This window comes from Aulonocara sp. 'chitande type north' Nkhata Bay, linkage group LG13 (genome assembly GCF_057382095.1).
Source record: "Aulonocara sp. 'chitande type north' Nkhata Bay isolate Kocher_YH1m ecotype deep benthic linkage group LG13, A_spYH_male_GT1.1, whole genome shotgun sequence".
Taxonomy (NCBI): domain Eukaryota; kingdom Metazoa; phylum Chordata; class Actinopteri; order Cichliformes; family Cichlidae; genus Aulonocara; species Aulonocara sp. 'chitande type north' Nkhata Bay.
In genome coordinates this window covers 1,935,640-1,955,960 of record NC_141356.1, presented here as the reverse complement: position 1 = coordinate 1,955,960, position 20,321 = coordinate 1,935,640, and the positions used below count along the sequence as shown (strand labels likewise).

General features: G+C 40.0%; 1 protein-coding gene across 8 annotated transcripts in view; it reads right to left on the bottom strand.

The window, feature by feature from the left end:
- Positions 1-11,804, bottom strand: part of ltbp1 (latent transforming growth factor beta binding protein 1) — a 136,581-nt gene extending 124,777 nt beyond the window's left edge. For 7 of the 8 annotated variants that reach the window (XM_086258230.1, XM_086258234.1, XM_086258231.1 and 4 more), the window contains exons 1-2: positions 11,108-11,804; positions 1,774-1,844 (exon numbers count right to left, since the gene is read on the bottom strand). In XM_086258230.1, the coding sequence (XP_086114356.1) occupies positions 1,774-1,844; positions 11,108-11,451 (415 nt within the window). In that variant the 5' untranslated portion in view covers positions 11,452-11,804. Of the gene's footprint in view, positions 1-1,773; positions 1,845-11,107 lie in introns of those variants that run through there. The other variant, XM_086258238.1, reaches the window with a different exon arrangement.
- Between the last annotated feature and the right edge of the window lie 8,517 nt (positions 11,805-20,321).

Below are 20,321 nucleotides of genomic sequence, written 5' to 3'. Positions count from 1 at the left end.
TATGTCACTCCATACTCTGCCATCCGCTGGTCGTTTAATGTTACTATAGATGTATGACGTGTTTCATTGTAATTATTGTTATTTAACCCTTTCATGCATGAATTATGATAACCTCAATCAGGATTTTTTCTTAAGTATTTTATTAATCTTTTCATGCCTAAAGATTAATAAAAATACTTAAGAAAAAAAAATCCTGATTGCGGTTGTCATAAATTCTCATCTCAGCATGTCACGTAAGGCCATTTGTCACATGCTGCCTACGTCTCACCATTAAGCACAACTGCTCTTTAAACATCTGGACCACAGCAATGCTGGCTGCTGATAGAAGAACTTTCCCATTTTAGAGGCCTAAAGATAGTTTTAGGTTGGTTGGTATTAGGAAGTTTGTGGGGAAATTGTGGCATTAGTCACAAGTTCATCAGCCAGGAGAGTGTGGTTTGCCTCCCACTTGGACCTTTGTGTTATGCTCTTGGTTTTGCTTTTTCCCCACTTATTGATTAGTTTCTATTTATTTATATATTTTTTATTTTGCTTTAACTTGCTTTTTAGTTTTAGGCACTAACAAATAGTAGTAGGCACTTAAAGGTCAGGGTTAAGAAAAGGGTTAGGGACCACAGCCCCCCACAACAGTAGCATTGCACTTTGAAAAATGATGAGTTGTCAAAGCTTCATAGGTAATCCACTGCTGCCAAAAGACACGTTGTCTGTTTTGTCAAAAAGCAGAAGCTTTGACAGTATGTCTTAAAGGAAGCCAGAGGCAAACACAGGGAGAGCCGTTCAACGGGACCACATGGCGATGCTCTACAGAGAAAACAACCTTCTTTCCCAACTACAACTGATGGGCACAACACTGGAGAAAAGCTGTTTACTTCCTGAATAGCAAGTGAGTTACCCAAATAAGAAAACAGCCTGAACAATGTTTCTGAGCCAAGAGACACAGTCCATTTCAAATCTGTTTCTCTTTCACTCTGACTCATGTTCTCCCCAGTTGGACGGTACAATAATAACCTCCTCATGACTCTGCAGACAGCAATTTAAAAATGTAAAACATCCAGACACTACGACTCATTCACGAGACGCATGTTCTCCTTGGGAAAAGAATTAAACGAGAAGCCGGCAGATAAAAGATGGAGAGGATTGCAGAGGAAAAACAATGCATGGATGGATGGAAACAATAATGGGAGCTGCTGCAACTGACTGCTAGCGATATGGGAAAAAATACAAGGCACACTGTTAACTGGGAGATCTTCCTCGCTACCACCAAGTACTTGCTCATCAGGCAGTGGTTTCGATTTCTTTCCTGGCCACGTTCCTCGACCACACAATTGTTTATACCATAAAAGCACCAAATGAGGGAATATCTTTTAGAATAATGGTATTATTTTACACCAGAGCTCCATTTAATCAAAGAATCCATGTCAAGATACCCTGAAGCTTTTCTGGTGACTTTTTCTAACACTGCAAACGGGTATATTTTCATAACTCTGAGTATACGTAGGAAAAACACACTTTATATTGTCTTTGCTTTAAAATGTTGCCCATCTGTAGTTCATCTACACAATGCCCATCTACACAATTACAGAACATCAGTTTTTGCTTTGTTAAGTATCCCATTTTTGTGAAAGAAAATGATTTTAGAACTTCTGCAGGAGCCGAACCAGAAGAAGAATGAGAGACAGTTGCAACACAGCATCTAGTGCTCTTACGTAGCCTGGAGTAGCAGTTTTAATGTAAAGGTGCTGTTGTGCTGAAAGGTGTTCAGTGCAAACTTACGCATCGTGCACCGCTGTGATCCCTGAGATTTACTCCAGCCGTGACAGCACTGCCCTCCACAGACATTCACCCTGCAAACACCAAACAAGAAAAGGCAGATAAAACAACTAGAACCATAGAAAGCCAGTTAACGTACATGCTGGCACATAACTTGATGCTATCCCAGCATCACCTCTTTTTCTACATTCTTGCACCTAAACACGTGTGTAATTTGGCAGTCTGGTTTCGTCTTCAAATTTCTTCAGCGTAGGTTTTAAATAAAGAAATGGAACATATTAATGTTTATTTGAATTTTTAACACCTAAAAGTTTGATCTTCATGCACATGTTCCATCATAGTTAGGCAGACGTTTTCCAGACTTGAATGCTCACAGAGGGCTTGAGATGTGGTTTGGCCTCGTGACATTAAGTATGACTGGAAAGGCAAGATTTGTCTGTAAAACAGTGTTTATTGTGGTAAGTTTGTTACACTTAAAAAGCGAACTTGAATCTTAAAGAGATTCACACAGACTTGGTTAAGTTAAACTGTAGGAGCTGGATCAGCTAGAGTTTCCAACAAACATCATCAACAAAGAGAGTGGTTAGGTGATGAAGTTAGTCTTAACCTCTTGAGGAGTTTGAGACACATGGCAGAAGCTTGTAAGACACGGGTCTGTTCAAAACAGGATCAAACTGCACTGAGCCATATATATTTGACAGCTGTAATTTCATACACAGATGAATTACTATTCACCCTTTGAGGTGCAAGCCTTGACTGACGATAAGTAATCCTTACCCTAAAACTATTAGGGTTTTAAAGAAAAATAAAAAAGACATTTTAGGAAAAAAACTGCAATAATTTCATAGAAAAAAACTCAAGTTTTTTGTGTTTTATAACGTTTTAAATGTACGTGTCATAACTAATGCTGACTTTAAACTTATAGGAACTCAGAGATAGACAGGAGATAGACACCATATCTCTGTTCTATCATCACAGACGATATGACATAGCAGGACAATAAGATTGCACAAGCTAACTGCCATAGTAACAAATTGAGTGCATTAATTAACAATGATGTTTTCACTACCTTAACTGCTACTTTCAGATATTTGGACCAGACTACAGTAATTCTATGAACAGAAGAAATGAGGCCAACAAATGGCACAACTCTGATCTCTTTACTGTGAAGGAACATTTCCAAAGTCAGTCAGTCTTCTAGGCTGTTTACATCCCTCTCTCTGCTAACTAACTGCATACATCATCTTGCTGTAACTGACGACTATCCTGCAACTAGGAAATAATTTGTACTTCCTGACCTCGCTTTCTGTCATTTGTGGAAAATGTATTTGAACCTGTTGACATCAATGCAACAATTTGTTGGGAGAGAGTGAGATAGTGTGTTTGCTCAGGGATGACGTGGCAGAAAGGGCCCAAAAAATATCTGCACTGAGGTCACTCCAGTCTATGAGTGTGCAGTGTCGATCTTTGTTTTTTTACTGAAAATCACGCAATTACGTCAATACCAATAAAACACCTGATGAGGTTTATTTGCTTGTTGTGTATTATGTGAAGGCGACATGTCTTTTTTTATTTTGCAAGTGTATTCATTAGTTTTCTCCTTTGCAATGGAGAGTCTTTTCCAGCTGACTGCGTTAGCAGTTCTGCGGGAATCCCAGAGGAGGCATGGAGGAGACGCTGGGATTTCAGAGCAAGAGCAGTTCCCGTGACAGTCATGGGGTAACTCTTCACTGATAACTCGTCTCTAGTATCCAGGGAAGAGATACCAGATGACATGGAGAGTGCAGCTTCAGTGCTGAAGGAAACTGTCAAGAAGGTGTTCGATATATCCTCTGGACAGAGAAAAGAGGATAAGAAGAGGTGGTAGTGGAATGAAGAAGTGTAGGAAAGTATCCAAATTAAATGATTAGGAAAAAAAGTGGGGAGATGAAGAAAGTAGACAAGAGAACTGGGAGGGTAGGTATATGCCAAAGAGAGAGTTTTAAAGACAGATGGAAAGATGAACATTTAAGGAATAGAGATAGTCAAGATAGATGAGTTAAATTACCCAGAGGTTAAAAGAGTGCAGGCAGGGTGGAGTGGGCCAAGACGAGTCTCAGCTGATTTTTGACATAAGGACAGCAGCAAAGGGGAACAGGAAGATTTACAAGATGGTAATGAGACCTGTTGTTATTAGAGGTGGGAATCACCATACATCCCACGATACGATATTATTGCAATTTTTAAAAATATTTTGCGATATTCAGATTCTGTACATAAAGGTAAACTTTATCAATATTCATTTTATCTAATATCAAAGTCTCACACTCAGTCTTTCTCTCATTTCAGTCAGTTTTATTGTTGACAAACTGAACGGTTTGTATTACAGTCTAGTCCAACTTAACTGAATGCAACCATCTGGCACAATTATAGCTATTCTGAACTATGCAATTTATGAAAACTATGCAGCCCCTTCAGCAACTGAAGAATTTGAAAGTAAATTAAAACAAAATATAATTTTACATTAAATAAAAAAGTTTTAAACTTAATTAAAATAAAACATGTCTTAAATTAAAATAAGTAAACTGTCATGTTTATTGCTGCCAAAAAACAAGTTAAACACATTTGGACAGTGTCAGGATTCTTGCTCAGAAAAAGGATCGACATGCTCTGAAGTCGGAGCACAAAAACCTTTGTTGTAACAAAATATCGATTTCTGCTGTCCCTGTATCGATACATTATTAGCAAACAAAATATCACGATGCTACACAGTATCGATTTTTTCCCCCACCCCTGGTTGTTATGTATGTTTTGGAGTTGGTGGCACTGACAAAACAACAGGAGGCCAAGCTGGAGGTGGTAGAGTTGAAGATGTTATGATTTCCTTTGTGAGTGAGTAGAAGCGACAGGATTAGATACGAGTACATCAGATGAACAGCTCAGGTTCAGCAAAGTTAAACAGGCAAGGTTAAGATGGTTTGGAATGAGGGGTATACTGGTTATACTGGACAAGAATTTTGAATATGGAAGTGCCAGGCAGGAGAAAAAAGGAAGATCTCAGAGGATGTAGTGGAGGAGGACATACAGAGGGCTGTGTGACAGAGGAGTCACGGGGATAGGATGAGATGGAGGTTTGTGATCTCTTATTCTTTTTTCACACTCTTTTCCCTCCTCTGGGGGAGACGTAGCCATCGAGGACAGCAGAGGGTTTTTAAGTTCAGCTGAAAAGTCCCGACCCATTCACACATACTGCCAGTGCTGTTTTGCCTTGCATCACATTGTCAGTGATTGCAGACTAATGTGTGTGAAAACTATAACCACTCTTTGCAGTAATTGACCCCAGAGAATGGGGGAGGGGTTTTCATGCGCTCTTAAGAAGCTCCAACATATGAGTCAGCTCTGAAAGAGCTCTGCTTAAGCATTAGTCTATTCTTCCCCATAATTTAGTCAAAAACAGTTTTCAAATCTATCAACACACACTCATGTATAGCACAGGAACAAGGCGTTCACCAGGAAAAGCATGCTGTAAATTATAACTGCAGGAACAGAAACACACTTACAGACTTATTTTGTAACCAAATCAGGTTATGGAGACACTTCGTACTTTGACACACACTTGCAGCCTTGTGTATTCTGGTAAAAATTCAGACTCTTTTCCTTTTGGTAGGGGTGACAGAAATTCACAGCTGAATTTTATTCACTGATTACACATCCCAACATTTTGCCAGGCCACAGAGTGAGCAGCTGAAGCCAGGCGGCGAGACCACACACAGACTGGTGGATTTGTGTTCCCGTACTGGTCGCTTTCCCTCTTTTCATTCTAACCAAAGATTCCTGAGGACACAACTAAACTACTCGACATGTTTAAGCCAACAAACAAACAGATTGAAATCAGCTCCTTCAGCCACTGGTCTGCAGTTTTAATGACTCACGCTTGGCTGGAAACACGCAAGCTTAACGTTGTAGTTTACTCTGCATGTATTTGTGCAACGTTTTGTTGTTTAATTCACAGATCTGCTTTTCAAACTGTGGTTTGACTTTACTGATTACCTGAAGTTCAGTTCACACACCAAGCTGCTGGTGTGTGAAAAGTCCTTCCTTTCAGGGAAGGACTTTTAACAGGACACTGGTTTTGGCAGTGTCCTGTTAAAAGTCCTTCCCTGAAAGAGACACTGTACAGATGGCAGCACCTGTCCTAATGACCCCCAAACCATCAATACCACCATAGAAGATGGATATTTTACACTGATAGCAACTTCCAGTTACCTCTAATTTTCTGCCTGTTGTCTAAAGATCCTCCAGTGCTGATTTTCATTCTTGTCCTTTGCACATAAAGATTTCTTCAGTTTCTCTAAAAGACATGAAATCCCTAAATGCTTTTCAGTTTTATGTTGTTTGCACTTACAATCTTTCACAGAGTGGTGATCAGAGATGGGCAGTAACGCGTTACTTGTAAAGCGTTACCGCGTTACTGTAATCCAATTACTTTTTTCAAGCAACGAGTAAAGTAAGGGATTACTATTGCAAAAACGGTAATTAGATTACCGTTACTTTCCCGTAGGAACGCTGCCTTACTGCGTTACTAAAACCGTGATTTTTTGCGAGAATGTCTCACGACAGTGACGTAAGCGAGTGCGACGTTCGTGACAACAGCTGTGTGCAGATCAACAATGGATCACATATCGAGTGCGGGAGAGAGTATGAGCGTGCAGCGTTTAAAGCGTGGAAGTACTGACGTTACTTTGAGTTTGATTCCATAAAAAGTGACAAAAACATTAGTGTCCGCTGTGCGTGGGAAGAAAACTTCTTTTTACAGCGAAAAAAACCCCTAAACTTCCAACAAGCACCGAGTAGCTACGACATAATGGGAAACTCACAGAGAAACTCGCGGATTCTTCCACTGACCGCTGCACACCTGCACCAGGGTAAACCTCCGCCTACCTACTCCTGCTTTACAGGTGAAAATAGAGCAACAGGACCGCTGAGTCTTTGACTTTATTTATTTTCTGCTGTGTTTTACTTGCATCTATTTGAAAGACTGAGTGTAAACACAAAAAATATTTTATTTTATGTGCTGGAATGTGCAGAAAATAGGTTTAAACGTTAAACAAATTTCTTCCAGTCAGTGAATGTTGCATATAATTTAATTTTTGCTTGATGTATAAAGTTAAAAGGTTAAAACTAATAAAACAAGTTTTAAAAAGAGACTTTTCCATTTGATTACATTTTGTATGATGGATTATGCAGAAAAAGTAGAATTGGACTGAAAGATCTATCGCTTTATCACCTCTTCAGGTTGTAAATCCTGTTTTTAAAAAGTAACTAAGTAATTAATTACTTTTGAAAATAAGTAATCAGTAAAGTAACGGGATTATTTTTTGGGGCGGTAATCAGTAATTAGTTACTGATTACTTTTTTCAAGTAACTTGACCAACACTGGTGGTGATACCCTTGCAAACTGTTTTCTGAAAGACTGGATGAATTATCTTTTTACAGCCTGTAAAAACCTGCTGCTGGAAGGCTACTGCAGGGGCCCAGGCTTGAATTTGCCCTGGGCTTCCCGTGTGTTGTTTCCCTTGCACTCCCTCCCTGCTTTCCCGTCTGTTCTACTGTCCTGTCCAAAATAAAGCCATGTTTAGTGCAACCTGTTGCTAGCTTCAACGTCAAAAGAGGGACATTTGTTTTTTTTCACCACTGTGGATCCTGTCACTCTCACCAAGTGACAGCCGGGACAGACTCCAACCCCCTGCTACCCTGTACTGGATGGATGTTCTTACAGGTTAATTTGTCACTCATTTTGTGTGTTGTAGTAAAAAATGTTAAGATTTGGTACTACACTCTAGAGATCAATTTCATTTCAATTCAAATCAGTTCAATGTTATTTATATAACAGCAAATCACAATAACAGTGGCCTCAAAGTGCTTTCTAAGGTCAAGACCCTACAATATCCTGGTACTCGGTGAATAACAAGAACACTGTCCTTTGGAAAATAAGATACAGACCACATCCAGGTCCCATTTAGATGGCACTACTTAAAAATCCCCACACAGAAATGGGCAGGGTCTACATAAATGTATGAACATTTTGTTGTTCATGCTAAATCAGCCCCAGGAGTCAAGCATTAAAAGGCCATCAGTCATGGTACAGACTAATTAGACCCAGTCCACAAAGACCCACAGTTTTATCCGGACAAAGAATGACAACAATATGAGGTATTATGAGAAGCACATCCAAGGGCACAACTCCCCTTGCTCACTAGCAAAGTCCAATCAGAACAGATGTTGGCAGACATGAATACAGCACGGAAAGTGAGCGCTCAGGTTTCACTGACAGTAATCTTAGAAGCACCTGGGTATAAAATCAAGAATGGATGATGAGAACGCTCCAACATGGAGAAGAAGCCTGGAAGCCAGAATCACGAGATTCTGATGAGACTCAAAATGAGAGACGGGTCCTGAATGAATAAGAGGCACAACAAGTTGTACAAAAAGGCAGACCCAACTAGAACTGAAACTGAGCAACACTGGAAGAATATCTGTGAGAAAGGCATTACACACGACCAACACAAAGTGCTTGGTGGACCTAGGAGCAGACCACAGCAACCTCCCAGAACAAGAAGTGGTCAACATCACAATAGCAGACATCCGACAAAGAGACTCCAGATCAACACCAGGGCACAGCTCAGAAGGGCAATGGGAGTAATTGCAGTGTGTCAAAGCACCAGTAATTGGTTGATAGAGCAATACAGCAGAACTTTAACACCTGATTTGAATTGGCTCCAAGAAACCCTACGACTCAACGCCCTGCTCGTGGATCCTGGAGAGCTTGTGTTAAAAACATTCATCAGGTGTTCAGTGGAACTGTGGAAAACAACACTGATTCCAAGGCACACAAGTCACCATCAAGCTTGGAATATACACACTTGATGGTGACTTGATGGCCCACTGCTGTTCTGCATAGAACTAAGCCAGCTCATCACTAAGAGTGGATACAGAGGTAGGCATCATGTAGTGGCCATCAGCCACCTCCTGTACCTATAGGTACCTGTATAGGTATCCCCTTAGAAGGACTGTTTACTAGAGAGCCACCAAGTGTATTTCTTTTAACCAAATCCAATTTCCAATTTTTTGCTGACTGTGTGAATAGTGATTTTTGTAGATTCTGAGTTTTTCTCTAACTCTAATTGACGGCATATACAAACAAAAAACAACTTTTCATTAATATGAAATATAATTGTCATTAAAAAAATATTCAACTTTACATTTTATTTCTCCTAAACAGCAGTAGGTCACAGGATCTTCCCTCACTAATAAAAAACTGAAAATCTATTTCTCTGGTACTGGGAGGAGCTACAAATAGTTACCTGTGAAGGTGACTGTACATCCACTATGAGCTCATATAGTTAACCTTACAAAACAATACCAGGAACAACAGATTTATATCACAAAACAAATGTCCATTACTTACATCAGGACCTTTTCTCTTTTTCACTGGTCTCCAAAAATTTCTGAATAACTGCTTTGATTTTTTGCTCATAATAAGACTGCTAGCTTGTGGCTTCTGGCCTTCATGGTTAGCAGATCTCAAACCCACTGAAACCTCATGGAGGCTGTAGCAGGTCACCTATGAATGTACAAGTTGTGAAAAGCACTTTGAATGTTCATATAGAGTAGAAAAGCGCTTTATAAGAACGAGTTCATTTACCGTTTTCAAATAGTAATTAAGAAATTGCCTCTATGTCTCTACCACCATCAAAACATCACATGAAGGAAAAGACTTGTAAGAGAAACTTGGAGTGTCAATACTAAGATACAGCAAATGGACTGGTTCTCATACAGTATTGGGCTTTTCTAGTCTACCTGAGCACTCACTTTACTACATGCCTTAGTCACACATTCACTTCTTTCTATGCTTAAATGCTTTCTATCTAACATTTACACTCCAGTGGATGTATCAGAAAGCAACGGATATTTGGCCTGCAGAGCAGCCTGGGATCAAACCACCAACCTGCTCTACCTCCTCAGCTACAGCCACCCCAAGTAGCATTGAATCTGCTCTTGCAGCACATGCTCAACGCCATACAAACATGTATGTTCATTGTACCTTTAGTTGTGTCAGTTTTATACTGAAAAACAATTACTACAAAATTGCTTTGTGATTCTGTTGGAATACTGCATCATTAGTGCAGGCAGGCCGAGAAGTCGAACTCAGCCACAATCTCAGATCTCTATGCGAGTCCACATTCAGTGTTTGCTCAGCTGATACCCTTCTACAACTGGTAAATCTCATAATGCATGCTATTTAGGCAGCTTTAGCCTGGCCATAGTTGCTTTGAATGTGCAAGCCACTTTCCAACCCCCTCTTCCATTTCCTGCTGGTTCAGACATAATCAGTGTCATCACTGTTGTAAGTGGTGCCTGCTCTGTTCTGTGCTAATGCTCTTCTCCTTGGATGCAATCCAGATATTCAGCTGTAATAGCAGGCAAGTCAATGAAGAGTGCCATACCACCAAATACAAATTACTGTGGATAAATACTGTCCTACAACTTACCTGAAATTCATTTAAACTGATCGTGACCTATTAAACAGTTAATACAAATGAGTAGGTCTAGTGTAGCTAAGACAACTCTTGTTCTTATTTAGTATTGTTATTCAATAACAACCTTTACAACCTTGATTAAAGAGTCACAAAGAAATTATATGAGGTCGCTGCCAATAAGAATGATGAGAAAGTGCAACTTGTCTGCTGTTGCGGGTAAAGCAAACTAACAGGACCAGGGTCAGTCAACTTCACCCTGAAGAGGAGAGGCCTAACAAGGCATGACTGGAAGAAACACACCTGTGTGGATATTCCAAGAGGATACTAAGCCTTTGCAACAACGCAGGCCTACATTTAGAGTAACAAAGTGCAGCACGGATTCAGTCACATTCTAACTCTGGAAATAGTCTCAGTTACTGTTATCTGTCTGAAGAGTCGTGTGTTAGCCAGCTAATTTTATTGGGCAATCATCACTGGCCTACTTGGTCCATTAGGCGGGTTAGACGATGTTTGACCTGCGCATTAAGAGAGCAACCAAACTCAAATACACACTGTCAGCTCCTGATAGCGTCAAACAAAAGTCAGCACCTGATGATTGCGGTGTGCTCCTGTGCGCAGGAGAGAGCCGCTTCTTCATGCACAATTGCACAATAAAGTTATGCATACCACTCAGATAGCGCTGTAATATAACCTATAGGTGTCTCGTTTTTCTGCTTTTCTAAACTATTTGCTTTAACATAAAAGTTTACAAAAAGTCATGAAATCCATTCCCCGCTAGCAAACCCTGTTTCCCTCTTGACACGGTGCCAGTCTCTTACCCGGACAGCTTCAGGAGCTGCTTCTGGCTCTGTTCCTGCCGGACTGCCGGCTGCTGCGGGGCTGACGCCGCTTGCTTCCCCATCCTGCGGCTCCGGACCTGGCCGCCAAAGTTGGCTGTGAGCTCCACATTATACGTGTGCGGTTGCCCCGACAGGCCGTGAAGACTCGAGATGGAGCTGACTCGCACCCCGCCGTTGGCTCCGGCCGTCCCGGGCCCCGGCCCGGGCTGCAGTACGTACAGCCTCCTGAAGCCGCTCTGGCTCTGCTGCCGCTCCGGTGACACACAAAGCGTGAAGAGAAACATCCCAAAGGAAAGGAAAAACCCCAAATATATCCGAGCCATATCCACACACAATGAAGAAGTAAAGATAAAAGTTTGCAAGGGGGGGAAAGGGTCCAGATTCTGTTCTGTAAAAAAAACCTCCTCACTTCTTACGAGTAAGAAAAACGTGTGTATTCCTCAACATATTCTTGTAGATACGGAATTCCAACCATCAGAATGAGCTAACTTAGCCCTGACAAATTAAAGAGAAATTGTAACGTTGCAGTGTTCCTCGGCTGTAGACGAGCCCGTCGCCCTCCTCTGTCTGCCTGTAGCGCCGAGGCTGTGCGGGCTGCAGCGGGTTTCTCTCAGCCTGTTTGACTTGAGCCAGGAGAGCCCGAGAACTCCAAAAAGTTCCTCCGTTGGAGGTGAACGGTGTCAGCAGCGCGAGCAGCCTGCCTCCAGACGTGACGTCAGGAGGGGGGGAGTCTACACGCCAACCCCGAGAACGTTTGCTTCGAGTTTCTCGGGCCCAAGTTTGTCAGGGGACTCAAACCGAAGCCCCCACCCACACAGACTCACTGACTGACCCACCTCAACACCCACACACATTCTCCAGTTAGGCCTCTCTAAGAACATAATGACTTCCAGTTTAAATGACTAAACTCTAAAATAAATAAGCAGACTGTGTTCAACAAATATTACACATGTTAACTGAGTCATCTCTCAGCAGGTGGCACTGATGGAGACCAGATTAGTAATTATTAAAATATTTTTATATCTTTCAGTGTTTCTCACTTGATTAGCTCCATGACCAAGTCGTAAAAAATGTAGTCTGGATAAATCTGGATTTGGAAATCCCCTCTTTGTGCTGTCCATGATCAAATAAGCTGTTACTTTCACACTGTGTTCCCCCCCAACAACACACACACACTGTGTAGGTTAAAGAATAATATATAGAACATATAATAACATATACAATAATTATTATATCTAACATTACTAGTTTTTCTCTCTCTACACTAAATGATACACATGTTGTATTGGTTGACCAGTCTAAATATTAATTATCATTTAATTAATATTGATACTATATATATAGCAGACTAGGTCCTAGTGTACTTGGAGATGTAAACTGCAATTTTGTGGTGCAGTCCCACAACAAATTGTATTTGGTTTACTTCACTTGTATACTGGCTTATGTAAAAGCAGTGTCTGTAAAACATATGCAGCTGATGTGCAGACTAACACTCACCTCACTAATGGTTAAAAAACAAAAAACAACACTTTCATTACTAACATAAACCAAATCAAATCTCCTGTGGAGGCACATTCCAAACTTTGGTGTTTGATGCGTGATTTTTAACTGTGAATCATTAGTTGATTCCCTAACGTGAACCTCAGACATCAAACCTTTGAGACTCATAATGGACTGCTGGACTGAGGAAAATATTTCCAAGAAGAACTCACAGGAAAACAGCACAAAGGCTATCTTCTTGTTTCTTTGTTCCTGTGCAGCTTTTAATGCGGGGATAAAATACATGGAAAATGTGATCCACGTGATAGCCTGGTTCTAGAACCAGAGCTTTTTTTGTTGTTGGAAAGCAGATTCCTAAAGACGAATATTGAGGCTACAACCAAGCTTAGCCCTGGCTGTCGGGAACCTCTGTGTACTGGTCTGTTCCCATCTTAGAAATATAAGCAATCCTCACAATTTTTGTACATTTATTCAAGCTTAATGCTTCTTCACATCCTGCAACAACAATTTTGGCAATAAAAAATACTGTTGTCTGGCTGTAAAGTTTAATTCTGAATTTGTTAATGTAGACTTGAATATGTCATGTCAGTCATAGTTACTGTGTATTGCTATTTATGACACATAAAAGAAACTTTTTTGTTACAGGTCATGAAAAATATAGTCAAGTCAACATTGTCAGCCACCAGTAGGTGGCCTCTCTTTCTGTTGCCCCACCCAGTGTTGTGTCCAGTGTCGTTTCCACATTTTCAGTGTCTTCTCTTTTTACTTCAGGTGGTCTTTTAGAACAAGGCTCTGTACACACTACACATCTGTAGCCAAAAGCTTCCCTTGCTTCTCCATTGTTCAAATCTTTTTGTTCTTGTAAATTTCCACCAGGAGCATCACAAAAAAACATTATCCATCTAACGTTTTAGCCTTGAAAGGCTAAAACTAGTTGTAGCCTTTCAAGAGCCTAGTCTTCAAATCATTTGACTAAAAACACGATTTATGACACACTTTTTTTTATGTGAGAGGGTGTCTGACTGTTTATGGTCTTTTTGTCTATGGGAGGCATTATTGTCAAATCTACTCATTTCCATGCAAATATATCCATCCATCCAACCATCCATGCAAATATAAAACATTAAATGCATGTCAATTCCTGACTGGTTGAAGACTTTAATAATTTTCCCAGTATCTGCTTTCTTAGGTAACGTCCTAAAGTGTACCTAAGCCTTGTATGGTGTGTGACTTGTTCTATACTTTGCATCTGTAAAAGCTGTGTGACATCACCTGCAGACATTAGCTTCATGAAAAAATGTAGAAAGACTCAGACAGTTGCACCAGACCTAACAAAACACATGTGCTCTGCTGTGGATCAAGGTAATGGACACGTTCCATAAAGAGAAAAGTGAACATCAGCAGACACACATCTGGTTTGGAGAAATTCCATGCACATAGCTGTCTGACAGGTGTAATGCTGTAAATTCAGATATATTCCAAATATTGTTATCAACTCCTTCTATGCACATGTAGTAGATCATATCTGGATTCAGTCCACCTACTGTGATCTTTGAGTCAGAAAGTATGTGTGTGTTTGAACAAAAAAAAAGACTTGCTTATCGAGCAGTCTCTTTTTATACTAACAGCTGCATTAGTCAGCTTATATTTAACCTGGCATAATTTGTATTCATTCTGTCAAGATAAATATTGTCCTTAACAATGTTGTGGGGATGATCTCTTTTCCACAGAATGCTGGATGAAAGTGACAGCATTTATTTCCCCCAGTTTGTCTCCATGATGGCATTTCTGTCTGACTGTTACAATAAATGATCCCAACCATAACATATGATGCAGAAACAACTGAGCATCACGTTGGGGCAGAAAAGCATCCCCCAAATGAAAATGCATTTTGTCTGTCACAACAGTAATAATATACACTGGTCAAAAAATGAAAGGGAAACGTTGTAATTGTGTAAACTTCTGTGATATTAAACTGGTCCGTTAAGTAGCAGAGGCGTTGTTAATCAGTTTTGTGACCATGCTAGCTTGTTTTTAGCACTCTAGTGCCAGAACTCACTAACATGCTTACTGGATAATAACATGTTGTTCAGAAAGACCTGACACATATAATTGGACAAGTTTTCTATATTCCTGCTACAATAAAAATCTCTGTGCTGTCTTTAAGCTGGCCTTTTAAGATAAGATAAGATAAGATAAGATAAGATAAGATAAGATAAGATAAGATAAGATAAGATAAGATAGAACTTTATTAATCCCTCGGGTGGGTTCCTCTGGGAAATTCGGTTTCCAAAAAAGCACAGCAACGACCGAAGTTACAGTTACAGAATGTTATATATATATATATATACACACACACACACACACATATAAATACAGAGACAAATATAAATAAAATATACGAAGGGGATAAATAGAATAAATAGGAATAAAAAATAAAAATACAAGTGAATTGCACATTTCAAGTATTGAGGTCTATTGCACCGTTGACTATTTACAAAGGTATTGCACAGTGAGGTGCAGAGGCACTACAGCTTAGTTGTTCCCCCCTCCTTTGTCCTCCTGTCTCCCCTCCCTCTCCCCTCCAGAGAGGAGTTAAACAGTCTGATGGCGTGTGGGACAAAGGAGTTTTTAAGTCTGTTAGTTCTTGTCTTGGGGAGAAGCAACCTGTCACTGAACAGACTCTTCTGGTTGTTAATGGCCGTGTGCAGAGGATGCCCAGCATTGTCCATAATGTCCAGCAGTTTTTTTAGTGTCCTTTTCTCTGCCACTGTCACCAGAGTGTCCAGCTTCATGCCAACCACAGAGCTAGCCCTCCTGATTTTCCAGCCACTGCAAGGATTTCTTGTTGACAGCCAGTGCGATGCACTGAGGCTTCCGCCCCAAACTCAGCACTCTGAGGCTATGAAAGGATTTCAGACAGTAAATGAACTGAGGGGCTGCACCAAGGCCCGATATACTTTGGTAGATTCCAGGAATTAAAATATTTAACCCAAAGCTAGAAGAATATATTCCCCTTGAAGGCACAAGGGGGAATTAATTTATTTCATGTGCACAAATCCCCACAACCACTCCCTTAAGTGCACCATTTTCCACCACATCACGCCAGTGGACACACAAAGTTGTGGGTGTAACATGATTTCATTATTAACTGATTCCACAAAAATTATAGCAAGGCTGATTTCTTTCATCTATTGCTACATTTGATTGCAGACGTCTTCTGCTTGCTTTGGTGGCATGAGAAAGTTTCACACATTTTACCAAAAGATTTTCCACAACACTGAAAGGTGATACTCAACAGAACCCAGAAACACATGTTTGAGAAAGAGGGTGGAGGCCATACTGTAGAAGTTGTTTGCCGAAACCAGTGGAAAAGGTTTGAGTGATGAGTTCTAGCCATGATTTCATGATAATCATAGATGATGGTGATGCAGTGTTTTCAGATCTTTTTCATCCAAATACTGTTTTCTTAGTTCCTTCTCGCAAGGATGTGACAGAAAGATCTGAGGAAGGGATGCAAGGACAACCATTCAACTTCATCCAGATGTCTGTTGAGTGGAGGTGGGGAGGTCATTTTTGATTATTATCACCATGCAGTAACAGGTTCATTTTAACTTATCTCTTACGGCCTCACAACGATGGACTGATTCTTATATAGTGCTTTTCTACTCTCCCGCAGCACTCAAAGCGCTCTATACAACATGCCACATTCACTGACTCTAAACTGAGTGCTTTTCTAACAACATTCACACTCTGATGGATGCATCGTAGAGCAACTTGGTATCGAAGTCAGCCCATGCAGACTGGAGGAGCCACCAACCTTCCGATCAGTAGGTGACCTGCGCTACCTCCTGAGCTACAGCCACACCACTGTAGTACATGTACTATAGTTAGGCTGCCATAAACCCAATGTGTATTTAGCCTTGCTAAACATAAAGACAACTGCAATGTGTATAAGAATGGAACAAACAGCCCATCAAGCACATGTCCTAGCAGACTGACCAGACAGGGTCAGCATACCAAACAAGCACACTCATTTACAGAATTTCTAAAACCACAATTGTTTCCAGTTGACCAGAAAATAGATATATCACACATGCATATTAGAGTGAGAGAGCACATTTTCACATAAATGTTAACGATGTTTCAACACTTTACAAAAAACCCCACAAACTACTCACCCATCAAAACTTGGTCTTTTGGGCCTCCTGCTCAACAAAGACATTAACAACAGTTCTCTGGTGCAAATTCCTGGCGATATATACATGCTCCCTCCTCTTTTGAATACCACTTTTGTTTGATTGTGCATAATTTATAATGCCACTCTGCTTACGAACTACTCTGTAAGAGCTTGCCAAAAAAGCAAATTGTTAAATAATTGTTGTCAACATGTTCACGCGCATTTTCCACCAAATACAAAGAGGAATGCCAGGAAGAACAACTGATGTACTTCCCAGCATGTCCCACATCCCTCACCTCTACCCCTGCCATCAAAACCTTTCAGAAGGTCGCCTATTTTAAATTAGTTCAATGGAAAAATGATGTTGAGGATATATCTGCAAAGGATGTGCACTCCTCAAAAAAACAAACAGCATGCATGCTTTTAAAGGAATTAAGGAATTGACCGACCTCCACACTTGCCTGTTATAAATCCAATAGAACACCTCTGGGATGTTAATATTTGGTCTATCCGACACCACCAGGCTGCACCTCCAATTGCTCAGGAGTTCACTGATGTCTGAGTCTAAATGTGGGAGGAGAACCATGTAATGACACAACCATTCGTTGTCTCATTAGGCCAATGCCCTGATGTTGTCAGTCATGCATACAAATGTGTGGGGGCCATACAAACTGCTCAGTACCATTATGAGTGGCTGCAATGAAATTTCTAGACAAAGGACTAGTGTAAAACAAAAAATTTTTACTTTGGGTTTCAAGAAGTCTTTGAATTTGGCTCTCTGTAGGCTGACCATTTTTATTTCCATCAAAAATATGCCCCCCAACATTCGTGAGATCTGATATGTTTTCAAATTGTCCCTTTAATTTTTTTGCTTAAAAAGTAAATGGACAGTGTGTTTCTTCATTCATCAGTTATCCAACCAGGTTGACTGGTTGGATAACTGAAGTTAACAACCATCAATATTACAACCTTTTAATTAAAACATAGGTTTACAATCAATCAAGTTAACTGTGTCTTCCCGCTAACCTTTGTTGAAAATGTGATTTATGTGATGCTGAGCAGGTTATCTCAAGTATGTGGCTTATTTTGGTGACACTGTTGAGCTAATGTGATTAAATTATAAATATATTGTAATTTAATCACAATTTAATATATTGTGATTAAACTATCATGCATTGGTGTGTAGGGCTGTTATATGCCTTATGGGGATACTGCTGACACATGACAAATTGTTGTGTTTATATATCAACCTTTTAGCCTGTGACAAAGTGGATGAGCAGTTGTAATACTCTCCACTTGTCCAGAAGTGCTGACTTTTTGCACATTATGCACATTATTCTCTCTGTCTTTTTATTTGCTATCATTTGCTATTGTCAAATTAACATTGCTGCACTTACTATCCCGGCTTTGTTTGTGTAAGCCTCCTGTTGCTGGCAAAACAAACATTCAGCAAATTAAAGCAAATGCTGGAGCCTGGATCTCCTTCATCTGAGCATTCATGCCCTGGAGGACGGGGCTATGGCTCCCCACAACTCTAGCAGATACATGTAGGAACCTTTTAAAAACAAGCGTGTCCATGCTCACAGGTGTACACACAGGTGCTCACAGACACAAACTACACCCTTTTTGGCTCCTACCTCAAAGCACACTGTGCGCCGTCGATTCTACGTGCTGCACAATAATATACAATATTTAGTATTTACTTTTATATTCACATAGATCATCGCGATGATGTTGTTTATTATATTGCTTTTTTTTTTTGCTTGTTTTTACCACCGTTCCTCTTCCCCGCTGTTTTTCTTTCCCTATACCTCTCTTTCTTTCCCCCTTTTCTTTCCCCCAGTCATGTCTGTCCCGTGTGTAGCAAGTGAAACTAAAATAAAATAAACAATAAAAGCAAAGGTGAATCAAATAGACCAATACGGCAAGGCTGTAAATCTGTTGGGCATCTTTCTTTGCCTTTAGACAATAATTCTGATGGCAAAAGAACCAAACGGGACAGGAAAAAAAAAAAGGATACAAAGGGATTTGCAAAATATTTTTTCTTATATAGAGCCATTTAGTTGCGTAAATGTGTTAATCAGAAGAGTGGGGAGCTTTAGGTAATTCATTCAGTTGTGTTGAGTTTTAAATTCTAGCTAGTGGTACTGGCTAGACTAACTGAAGGGAAATTGATAGCTCTATTTAAAGTCTCTGCTTGATTCACGAGAGGTGAGCTGTGTTACCAAATCCATGTGTTGTTGAGTTTTGTTAATTAAGTTGATTCAGGGGAAGTTTTGTTAAATTTCACATATGTGAAACTTGTGTATCTTATATGTGTGTATGTATGTGTATATATATATATTTATATATGTGTGTGTGTGTGTGTGTGTATATATATATGATGGGGGTATCATATAATCACATAGGAGAAGAATAAAAAGCCTGATGACCTTCTCTACAAAAACAGTTAAACGTTATGATTGAATCATATCTGTTATTAATCTCTGTCTCTGTTCCACAGCACGTCTTTATCCTGTCTTCCTTCTCTCTCCCCAACTGGTTGTGGCAGATGGCCCCGCCCCGCCCCTCCCTGAGCCTGGTTCTGCCTTCCTGTTAAAAGGGAGTTTTTCCTCCCCGCTGTCGCCAAAGTGCTTGGTCACAGGGGGTCATATGACTGTTGGGTTTTTCTCTGCATGTATTATTGTAGGGTCTACCTTACAATATAAAGTGCCTTGAAGCGACTGTTGTTGTGATTTGGTGCTGCATAAATAAAATTGAATGCTACTGTAATTCTAAACTGCTTATAATGCAACTATTTAATTCTATTAATTTTATCTACTTTATATTGCTTTGAATTTATGAATGTATTGCTTTTTTAAACATCTGTTCTTTTCAGTTATCAGCTTGTTTAATAATTAGTGAAGCAATTCGAACTGCACTAGCTTGAATGAAGGGTTCTGTACAAAAAAGTTTTAGAACTTTTCTGAATTATTAATCAAACATGATACAAAAGACACAGAACAATAATATCACTACACTGGATCAAATTGCAATTTAATATTTAGTAGAGAAACACCATATAAGAACCAGTTGATTTACACAATTTCAAGAAAACAATACCTTCTGGGATGCTGTAAACATTTGTTTTTCAAGTGCAAGTGACAGATTTTGTTGTTGCTTCTTTTGAGAAGAGATTTTGTCCAACTGAAATAAAATCCCTGCCGCATGAACTAAAGTGTGAGGTAATGGGAGTTTTGTGAATGCTGACATCAGCTTTGCAGCCCCTGCTGAGAAATACCAGGAATTCTGGGAGCGTAAGTCTGGCACGAAACAATCAAACTTGTGTTTTCTTTTATCAAAGCTGTCCTCTGGGTGATGACAGAACAGCAGCAAATCACTCTTGTGGACTTTATCTAATAATAGCATTTGGTAAATTTACAATCATATTAGGAAGATTAGTCACCAGTGCTGAGAGATCCTGTGGGTGTGATATAATGTGGTCATGAATGATGATCCAGAGCCTAAAATAGG